Raw genomic sequence first — 11,216 nt, forward strand, 5'->3', positions numbered from 1 at the left:
TCTTTTTTATTGTATTATTAATATTTCATTAAAGTAGTTCAGCTCCTTCTAAACTCGTAAGTCTCTTTTTCCTCCTCTGCCGCTCTCTTTGAAGAGGGGTAGAGGGGAGCATCTGTCGGTCCCACCTGGGGACCCCGGGGCCCCGGTAGCCGATTTGGCCTAAACCACGACACCCTGTGTGGCCATCCAGTGCAAGGCATGTGAATTCCTTCTCCTCCTCCTCGCTCTTCACTGCAACTATAGCCTGGGAGGCGCTGCCTCTGACCTCTCTGTGTTACTCTTGAAACTCATTGCAGTCAGCTTGAAGCACCTCCGAGTGCCTTGTCTGGCTCCGCACCGAGATGTAGGGAGAAAACCGGGGCTTTCCTGGGCTGGGATTTCTCCACCCCTGCAGTCTGCTTCTCTGCACCTTCACTTTCTTTCCTACTTGAAGTTCAGACACGTCTGTTTTGGGAATTAGGGGAATGGATCCCACACAGGACTCCTCAATACATGCCTTGTATTCATGGTGAGGACCCCCTGCCCAGCCTCCACCTGCAGGTCCCGAGGGGCTCTGCTCTCCTCTGCGATACCTGCCGGTCCCAGGCAAACACCTCAGTCAGAGTGGGCCCTCCAAACAAGACACTGGATGTTTATGGTCAGGCAGCTGAGGTCTGCCTGGAAAGGCAAACATTTTTTCCATCATTTTTCATCAGTCAAAACAACTGAGTACTTTTAATGAAATGACCGTCTTTTCCCACCATGCCAGGGAAAGGGAATGTCCAGGAAGGGCGTTATTCATAGGAGAAGTATTGATCTTCCCCTCTACTTGCATGGCCACTACTCTGTCTACTACACCGTGTGGTTCATCTCCTTCACCTTTCAGCTGTTCCCACCTCTCCTGATTAAGTGACCTTGCCTAAGGGCATCTTTTCAGCAGTCTATCTGGACACACACCCTTCCCATGGCTCTCCAGGTTTCCCCCTCCCCTGGCTCGTAGGTCACTCAGATTCCTCCAAACTCTGTGGTTGCTGCTTTGAGCCTCAGGCAGTTAGAAACTTGCCCCATCTCTCAGAAGTCTAATGAACTCTTGACTCAAATCCTTAATTATGTTTATATCTATCCTTTCCTAGCTCTCTGTCTAAAAGAGTTCTTGTCCAGATATCCCTTGTGGAAGGTGGCCCTCATGAGGTGCAGCTTGGACTTGGCATGTGGAATAGGAGAGTGTTTTAAAGCTTGTCGAATTGCATCATGTGTAGCTTTTGTTTTTTGTCAATGAGGAGAAGTGCTCCTGTGCCAGTTCTCTGAGGAAAGCGGGAGGGAATTGGTGCCAAGGTGCTGCAACATCCCGCTGCAGACTTCAGCGGAGAAGTCTGATGTAAGGAGAAGTGATGCAAGGCCCAGGGGGGCGATGAGAGAAATGGAGGGGTGGGGGAGGTGAGGAGCATGGATGTCCATCGAGTGTCTGGCCTCAAGGGACTGCTTTTCCTACCTGCCCATATCTGCTTAGGTGATCCTCTGGGTCAATACCAGTTTTAGAATGTTGTTATCACTTCTTCAGTAAACTGAAAAATAAATTTAAAAAAGACCTTAAAACGCATAAAACCTTTTTCATTAAGTACTCATTGAAGTCTTCCCCTTTAACTACCCTCCTGAAACCTCTCCAATTAGCTGCCGAAGACTTGATGAAGATTATGGGAAGACACGAGGCACCCGAGGGCTCTCTGCCTTGTAATGAGCCCCATGGTGGTTTTGGTGCTGAGTCCACGGACCTGCAGTGCTGAGAGGAGATTGCACAAACTGCTCAAGGAGTCAGAAGGAAACGCTGAAGTTTCTTGGAGTATTAATGAGCCCCACCGAGGGCCAATACCAAGACAGCCTCCCCACGGACTCGTTAGAGCGGAAAGTTGGAGGCAGTGATGACAGGCAGGCGCAGGCCAAGCACCGGTGGCTCTGGTGCTGAGTAAAGCCTTGGTGTGTTTTATCACACCAAATGCCAAGCCCTGACCCCACCTGCTCAGAGGAGAGATCCTGTCCATCTCACACGGCTCAGGGCTCTTCATGGGATGTGTGTGGGGGGGGTGATGCCAGGTGAAGGTGACATTCCAACTCACTTCCCCACCTGGTTCTCACCCCGGCATGTCCCTACCTTTACTGACATCTCTCCATCCTCACTGGCTCTTCCTTCAAACACAAAATCATCCCCTAACCCAGACTCCCTCTGAGCGATCTGTTGTGCCAAAGCACCACCCTCCTTCAAGTGACATTTCTGTCTCCTCACATCCATCTGGACTTCCAGAACTGCAGTTTCTTGGGGTTTTCCTCTCTCATGCTCTTTCCTTCTACCAAAACCATGCAATCATCTCTGAAAGTGACCATCGAGATTTCTCAAGCCACTACTGTATTTTCTTGAGCCTCCACTTCACCAGGCCAATGAGGTCCCCACCTCTCAGCTTTTCCACACATGGCCGCTAACCCCATCTTGGCAGACCTCTTATGGGCCCGCTCCAGTTCCTCCCCGCTCCTCCAGAAAAGGCATGCCCACATGAGGCCACACTATTCCAGATGTGGTCCCACACGTGCTGAGTCCGGGCCAGGGCTTGATAACTCAACCTGGGTGGCCACGCTACTCCCAGTGCAGACCAATGTGCACATACCCATAATTAGGGGTAGCACCACTGCTCCGTTATGCCCGGACCCTTCTCCTCGATGTTTTTCCTCATCCAGTTCCGATACGAGCCCGCCTTGCTTTAAGAGGGGCTGTTTTGCCCCCTCATGTAGAAGGTCAGACCAACAAACGCAGAAGATGCGTCTCCCTGAAAACTTCTTGAAGTTTCAGTTGGCCAAATCCCTGAGTTTCTCAAGGTCCACTTGCAGTGAAGCTCCACTGTGCCAACTGTTAGCGTCGGCGTGCTGATGGCCCACCTGATCTGTGGCATCCCTAACGAGGTCAGAGCATGAGGCAATTATAGGGCAGGGCAGGTAAGACATGAAAAGAGGAGCTACTAGTTAAATGAAATTGCAAGCTGCGGTAGGTACTACCACGGTGACCATCCCAGAAACACCGAATGAGGGGACAAAAGAAGCCAAAGCTGGCCCGGTGAGGAAAGGTTTAACTGTGGGCTCCCCCATGGGAGGGCATGGGGGCGATCAAAGGGAAGAGCTCGGGAGGGGCTCACGTGGAGAAGTGTAAGGGCTCTGTGCATCTCTCTGCAGCCACACTGCTCCACATGCTCCTTCTCTTCACCTCCCGCTGAGTGAACATGGCTTTGAGGTCTCCCTTTTGCCTCCTTAAGACCGAGCAAACCCACGTCTCTCAGCCTCTTCTTCTGCTTTATAAGCATCAGTCCCCTGACCTTCTTGGTCACTCTGATCAGATCAGATTTAGCATCCTGTCCATGATGCCAATTTGTGGTGGGAGGGTGATTGAGACCGCTTAAAGAACCACCGCCAAAGGTGGTTTTATTGAAATATGATGTTGTAAAAAAGCAACTTCAATGCCAAGGTTCCTTCTATTCCTTACTTTCTGCATGAAGGACATAATGATTCAAGTTATTGGATTCAAGTCAATGTCAAATGTCGCCTGGATTCAAGTTATGCCAGGCGACATTTAGATTGGGTGTTGGAAAAAAAATTATCACTGAAAGGGCTATTAAACATTGGAATAGGCTGCCCAGGGAGGTGGTGGATTCGCCATCCCTGGAGGTGTTTAAAAAAAGAGTAGATGTGGTACGTAGGAACATGGTTTAGAGGTGGTTTTGTCAGGGTAGGTTGATAGTTGGACTTGATGATCTCACTGGGGTAATGCCATAGACGCTATGGGAGATGCGGCTGTGACGCAGAGAAGGTTCATTCATCCTTAGCAGAGAAGTGAATTCAGACATTTATGTTCTACAGATAATGACAATGATAAATAAAGCATGTGCCTGCAATGTGGTACCATGGGAGTCATCGGTGCAGCGAGAAGGGAAGTTTATAAGTACTGAAAAATATCCATGAAATCACTTTCCTCATAGTATCCTTGAGCTCCTGATTCCTCACGCTGTAGATGAGGGGGTTCACTGTGGGAGGCACCACCGAGTACAGAACAGCCATCACCAGATTCAGGGACTCGGAGGAGATGGAGGGGGCCTTCAGGTAGGTGAACATGCCAGTGCTGACGTAGAGGGAGAGCACGGCCAGGTGAGGGAGGCACGTGGAAAAGGCTTTGTGCCGGCCCTGCCTGGAGGGGATCCTCAGCACAATTGTGAAGATCTGCATATAGGACAGCACAATGAGAATAAAGCACCCAAAAGCTAAAATAGCACTAAATATAAGAACCCCAAATTGCCTGAGTAAGGAGCCTGAGCAGGAGAGCTTGAGGATCTGAGGTATTTCACAGAAGAACTGGTCTATGGTATTGCCCTGGCAGAGGGGTAGTGAAAATGTATTGGGAGTGTGCAGCATGGCATAAAGGAAACCACTGCCCCAGGCAGCTGCTGCCATGCGGACACAAGCTCTGCTGCCCAGGAGGGTCCCGTAGTGCAGGGGGTGGCAGATGGCAACGTAGCGGTCGTAGGCCATGACGGTGAGAAGAAAATACTCCACTGACATCAAAAAGAGAAAGAAAAAGACTTGGGCAGCACATCCCATGAAAGAAATGGTCCTGGTGTCCCAGAGGGAGTTGGCCATGGCTTTGGGGAGGGTGGTGGAGATGGAGCCCAGGTCGAGGAGGGAGAGGTTGAGGAGGAAGAAGTACATGGGGGTGTGGAGGTGGTGGTTGCAGGCGATGGCGGTGATGATGAGGCCGTTGCCCAGGAGGGATGCCATGTAAACGCCCAGAAAGAGCGAGAGGTGTAAGAGCTGCCACTCCCGTGTGTTTGCAAACTGCAGTAGGAAGAACTCAGTGATGGAGCTGCCATTGGACATTTGGTATTGGACTTGCGCTGCCTGAGGGCATCCGGGCCTGCTAAAGAGGAAAAAAACAGTGAGAAGTTTTGAGAGACTTTTTAAGGAAAAACCCTAAAATCTTCTGATGAAATTGGAGGAATGGTACGTACTTTCCATGAAGACACGTCCAGGGAAGGTCCCCCAGAGTCAGTGTAAAAAGAAAAGCTGACCTGTACCCCCACCTCAACCACAGAGAGCCAGAGCACCAGGTACATGTGGAGAAACAAGGAAGAGTATCACAACGCTCCCACCAGATGAAGCAAAATGAGAAAGAGAGATAGATGGGCATCAAACGAAGCCTTCTCCTTACCCACCTCCACTCACCACCTCACAGGCAGTGACCCTTCAGGGCAGGTGCTTTTAGACTGCGGTGTTGTGTACTACATTGCGTGACTGGAGCCGTCCCTGCCTGAAGCTTCTTCTCTGTCCCCACATCTGCTCCCTGTCCATGTTCACAGACCCCATCCCACCCGCTGTGCGCTCAGCTCTGCCCTGCAGACACCTGGTAGCTGGGCACTGCCCAGGGGCCTCTCTCTGTATGCAAGGCCAGAGGAACAGCGCAAAAAGGTCCTAATGAGAGCTGGAGTCTCAGTGCCTTCTCCAGAACGGAGCAATGAATCCCATCTCCCGCTGCCCACCCAGAAAACCGCAGAGGACAAACCACAAAGAACAAACAACTACCCTTTAACGGAAGTGCTGCGTTGCCGTCCTTCTTCTAAAGCCCCCTCTGCCAATGTCCTGGGGGTGATGGGGAGCTGTGAGCAGCCCCGACCCACCTAGCACCATCCCAACAGCAGAAGGACCCTGCCCTGCCCGGGGTCGCTCCTTCCACCCACAGCTTCTCCCCACAGCTCCGTGGGAGCTCCCCGGGCAGGCGGAGAGCTGACCCTGGACGGTGGCAGAGCCCCTGCCCCAGCACACAGCCCCCGGGGTGCAGGGACCCCGCTCTGAAGGACAGCCCTGGGATGGCCCTGGCTGCGCACCTGCATTCACAGCCCTGCAGCCATCCTGGGAAGAAGGCAGCCGGGATGCCCTGTCCCTCTGAGGGTGCAGCAGGGAAGCGCTGCTCTGCAGCATGTCCTTCTACCCGTGAAAGAAACCCTGAGAGCCATCCTGCCAGATCCTATCTGCTCTGGGATGTGCCAGCTCGAGGAGACCCTCGAGAATGTATGTTGCCCTGCAGCCGGAGACTTACTGCGTTAAGGGCTGTGAAGATTTCTCCTCCAGTGAGCTCTCACCACCCCCCCGTTTCACACTGCCCGTAACATCTCTCTCGCATCCATCCTCTCCACTCGGTGCCTACAGGCAGTGCTGCGCTGTGCAGAGGAGCTGCTCCTGGGCAGAGCTCTCTCTCCGCAGCGCTGCCCGCTTGCCATGATCTCCCTCCATCCCAGGAGCCTGGCCCAGCTCAGCAGCAGAGGAGCGGCCCACGGTGTCCCTTTCTCGCTCCCCTCTGGGCTCTCTCCAGGTGTCCCTGGGGCTCCAGGGCGGACAGAGCCTGAAAGGCAGCAGCAGCATCCCTGGGGAACGTACTTGGGAGTCAACAAAATAATCACCAATGATCCCTCTCTAAACTGTGGAGAAGGACCGATTCCTGCAGCAGAGATTGTCCCACCAGAGCGTGGTTGTCTGCGAGAGGTGTCAATGTTCCCCCTGGACATGGCCGTTCCTGTCCCGTAACAAAAAGGACACAGAGACAGGGACGGGGAGGGGATGGCTTCCCCTGTGCCGGGCAGTGTTTCAGCTGAGGCACTGCAGGCATCTCCTCCCCAGCTGGAAGAAGCAGGATTCAGCTCCCCTCATGCACCCCACCCAGCCAGAGGAGCTGGGATCCCTCTTGCTTCAGCTCAGGGCTGCACAACAGCGTTGCCTGCGGGTGAGCCCCTGCTCTGAGCCCCTGGTCTTGATCGTGTGGGCACTCAGGTGCTCACCCACAGACCCTTGGGGGTGACTGAGGGGCCAGGGGTGGTCCATGACGTGGGCCAGTGTTTGCGAGCTCTGATGGAAATTCTGATGGAGAATTCTAACATCCTTCCTGACCATCAGCTGAGGTCCAGAGGGGGAAGGGGGATTCCCTTGGCCATCCTAAATGACACCAGACCTGTATGTTTAGGGCACCTGAATGCACCTTGTCACATATATCTCTGGAGCATGCCGAGCTCTTGAGCTGACCAAACACAGGAGTGCCCCGTACGGAGACTCAGGTGTCTCTCTCGGCTCCATCCTCTGTGTTCACTAGAGCACCAGCCACAGCAAAACTTACACACCTCCAAATCCCTGAACTAAGGAGACCTTTGTTAATTCTGGGCTCATTTTAATGGCCTAAGAAAGGCCACTAGTGCTAATGATTCAAAATTGCCAGCATGTGGAGCTTGCTGGGTTCCTCCACCCAGGAGTGTGGGGTACAGACTTTGGAGCCCTCCATCTGGACAGCAGCTTCCCTCAGAGGAAGCCTTGTCTGAGTGGCCACCTCCTGGGCTGGAGCGGCCACCTCCTGGGCTGGCTTAGAGGCCACGTCCTGCTGGAGGAATGACAGCACCCTCTGTCTGATCCATTTCAGATGTGCACTTTGGGATGGGGAGTCCTGCCTGCCGTTGATCTGATTGGTTACGTGGAAAGTAATGGTTACTGGTTACTGGAGTACTGCGTAATGGTTACATGGTCACTGGAGTACTGCGTCCATTTGTGGGCTCCCTAGTTCAAGAAAGACAGGGATCTGCTGGAGAGGGTCCAGCAAAGGGCCACAAAGATGATGAGGGGATTAGAACATCTCTCATATGAGGAAAGGCTGAGGGACTTGGGTCTCTTTAGTCTAGAGAAAAGAAGACTGAGGGGGGATCTTATTAATGCTTACAAATACTTAAAGGGAGGTGCCAGGGGGGTGGGAACAGTCTTTTTTTCAGTGGTGCCCAGTGATAGGACGAGGGGTAATGGGCACAAGCTTGAACATAGGAAGTTCCTTTTTAACATGAGGAGGAACATCTTTACTTTGAGGGTAGTGGAGCACTGGCACAGGCTGCCCAGAGAGGTGGTGGAGTCTCCCACTCTGGAGACATTCAAAACCCGCCTGGACGCCGTCCTGTGCAACCTGTTGTAGGTGACTGTGCTCTGGCAGGGGGGTTGGACTAGATGATCTCCAGAGGTCCCTTCCAACCCTGACCATTCTGTGATTCTGTGAAAAGATGCCCGCTAGGTCTGATGGAGATGCAGATTACTATTTCCCATGTTTTTAGGCAGATGAAGACTTGTCTTAATGCAACCTGTGCAGGGACCCCCACGATTATAGTCTGGAGCTCCACCAGATGTGCTGCCCAGGGAACGGGATGGCAGAGGGGGAGAAAGGGGTGGCTTGCCAAGCACCCTGGGATCTGGGAAACTAAAGAATTCTCTCCTCTTCCCCACCACTGCTTTCCTCAGGGAGATGTTTAAGAAAACTCCACCAGCCAAGTGTGAATTCATTGGAGTGTCAGGTAACTCATGTCTAATTGCAGCCAGCGGAGTAGTGCTAGTTCAAATTTGGAGCTTCCATTGGAGCCCAAGGCATTTCCTCCACTCAAACTGTCGGCACCCCCACCCCGCCCTGACTCCTGTGTGAAACAAGTGCCCTGGCCCTCCAGGCAGGGTGGGGAAGAGCTTGAAGTCTTCCCTCATGCTGCACTGTGCACCATGATGAAGAGTCTGGCTCTTCCTGCTCCAAAGATGTAGGCATTCAAAAGCCACAGGCTGTGAGGAGGTGCCCCCGAGGCCTCCCCCGGAGGCTGAACAAGCTCGGCTCCCTCAGCCCCTTCTCAGAAGACAGGTGCTCCAGCCCTAGAGCATCTTGCGGACCCTCTGCTGAACTCACTCCAGTTTCCTGATCGCTCTCTCTTTTATGGAGGGCCACCAAACTGGATGCAGTACCTAGATGTAGTCGAATGAGTCCTGAGTAGAGGACTGTTTCTGCCAGAGCTGCTCCCAAGCCACATAGTCTCCAGAAGGGACTCAGACCACGCCTGGTGCAGGACTGTGTGTTTGCCCTTGCTGGTTTTCATGAGGCTCCCGTTGGCCCATTCCTTTGAGCGTATCTAGGTCCCTTTGCATGGCAGCCATGTCCTTGTGTGTCAACCCAACCAGTCCCACCAACAGGGTATCATCTGCAACTTCACGAGCAAAACCTCCACTGGCTCCCCCAGGTCATAAGAAAGATGTTAAACCGGACAGGTGCTGGGACCCCTCAGGACTCCCCTCATCACCAGTCTCCAGGTGGAATATTTTGCACTAACTGTCTTTCTGAGCACCGCTGTGTAACCAGTTTTTACCAACCTACATACTCACCAATCCAGCCTGGTATGTGCCACCTTGGAGACAAGAGTATTGTGGGGGGTGGTGTTGAAAGCCTTGCTGTCCTGGAAATGCCATCTACTGCTCTTCTCTGATCCAGAAGTGCAGTCTTTTCATTGTGGGAGGCATTGAGGTAGCTTAGGCGTGATCTACCCTACGTACATCCGTGCTGGCTGTTCCCCATCAGTTTCTCCTTGCTGGGCCCAGAATGTGATCAAGGAGGACACGTTCTGGAGAAAACGTCCGCACCAAAGTGAGGTTAAACAGCACTTCATTCCCCAGCTCTGTCTTTGGGCCTTCTTGAATATGCAACCAACATTTGCTTTTTGCCAAAGGCCAGATGGTTCCCTTCACCTCCACAGCCCCTCCAGTACGGTACAAAATTGCCCCACGGTGACATTGGCCTGCTCTCTCAGCTCTCTTGCACGCAGCCCCTCCAGTACCACGGTCTCTTCATGGAATCATAGAATGGTTTGGGTTGGAAGGGACCTTTAAAGGTCGTCCAGTCCAATCCCCTGCCATTGTTAAGGGACATCTTTCACAAGATCGTGCTGCTCACAGCCCTGTCTACCCAGATGAAGGACGGATGTGTGTGTGCGTGTGTGTGTGTTTCACTTCCTTCCCATCCCGCTGGAGAAGGGGGAAAGGGAGTGAGTTAATGAATGAGTGGGTGTTTAGTCACTGGCCACGTTAGCCCACCAACCCCCTGAAATGCCACCAGTGGGTTTGTGTGAGCAGCTGACTCCCTCCATTCACTCTAGTGAGAGCTTAGTCAAGACACTCCCATGCAGACATCTATTTTCTGTGCAGCCAAACTGAGGGAAAGGGAATCCCACCTCCTGTAGGTTTGTGGCATGAACTGGAGGGAGATGCATCACCCGAGAGCCTGCAAGCCTGTGACCAAAGTTAGACCTCTGCCTTGACTCATTTGCATCATGGCCCGAAATAAACAGCCCCCTCCTCTCGCTGCCCAGTATTTGGGGAGGAACAGGAGTTTTCAGAGGGAGCACTTGTCACCTCTCTTAGTCAATCAAGCTCTGAAAGGACACATTACATTGCTGGATGCCACTGTTCTCCCCACAGATTAGAGAGATGACGTCGGTGTTTACTTGAGATTCCTTCCAAGAAGGTTTCCCAGGAGGGACCCTGCTGCTTTTTCAGTGCTGGAGACCAGGGAGCATCTCAGGGGAGACTGTGGGGTAGAGAAAGTCACACCTTCAGCTGCACTTGTGCCACTTGGCCATCCTGGGCTGGCACAAGCTCCTGGGACTGAGCGAGCTCATGGCAAGGGATGCATGGCCCCTGTAGAAAGAAGTCTTGGTCCAGGAGTGACTCCTCTGCAAAAAGCAGCAGGGCTGCAGGTGACAAGAGGGGATGGGCAACTGGGAGAGAAATAAAAGGCAGCCTGGAGAGGGAGCAGAGAGGGAGGGCTCATAGCAGGGGAGATCTTCCCAGTCTGTGACGCAGTAAGTCTGGTTGCAGGTCAGAGCTGCTGATGGTCCCAGAGAGCTCTTCCAAAGCCTCCACATCTGACGGACATGGGATCTGTCAGGATGGTTCTCACAGCTTCCCAGGGGTGATTGAGAAGGGGGAACTAGCCACGGCACTGGGTAGGAAGGAGAAGGTCTGGGTGGCAGGAGCAAACCCTGGCAGGGCAGGGTCACTACTCCCTCTGGAGGGTGTTATGTGGGACGAGGATGCTCACAGGTTTAGCTCACCACGGGGACATTTCAAGATGGGAAAGGCTAAGTCGCCAGGTACCGGAAAGGTCTTTCCTGGCTCAAAGTTGTTTTGTTTTGGTTTTGGTTTGTTTTGTTTTCAGGGTTTTTTTTATTTTTCTTGCATTGTCAATAGGGAGATGAAGCAGTTTTGGAGGTTTAGATTGGGGACTGAGACCCCTAAAATGCTACTCTGACAGATGAAGAGGTGTGTGAAGAACCTCAGGAAGTCCCTTCACCCTCCCCTGCCCCCCCACCCTCCCCTCGCCC

At 52.9% G+C, this 11,216-nt stretch overlaps 1 protein-coding gene across 1 annotated transcript; it reads right to left on the minus strand.

The window, feature by feature from the left end:
- Positions 1-3,927: 3,927 nt before the first annotated feature.
- Positions 3,928-4,887, minus strand: LOC104284350 (olfactory receptor 14A16-like). The gene has a single exon (XM_009882673.1). It carries the CDS (start codon positions 4,885-4,887, stop codon positions 3,928-3,930), a length of 960 nt encoding a protein of 319 aa, XP_009880975.1.
- Between the last annotated feature and the right edge of the window lie 6,329 nt (positions 4,888-11,216).

This window comes from Charadrius vociferus, unplaced genomic scaffold, assembly GCF_000708025.1.
Source record: "Charadrius vociferus isolate BGI_N301 unplaced genomic scaffold, ASM70802v2 scaffold204, whole genome shotgun sequence".
Taxonomy (NCBI): Eukaryota; Metazoa; Chordata; class Aves; order Charadriiformes; family Charadriidae; genus Charadrius; species Charadrius vociferus.

Excerpts from the sequence above, each read along its gene's own strand:
- LOC104284350 (XM_009882673.1), bottom strand. The coding sequence starts at position 4,887 with ATGTCCAATGGCAGCTCCATCACTGAGTTCTTCCTACTGCAGTTTGCA.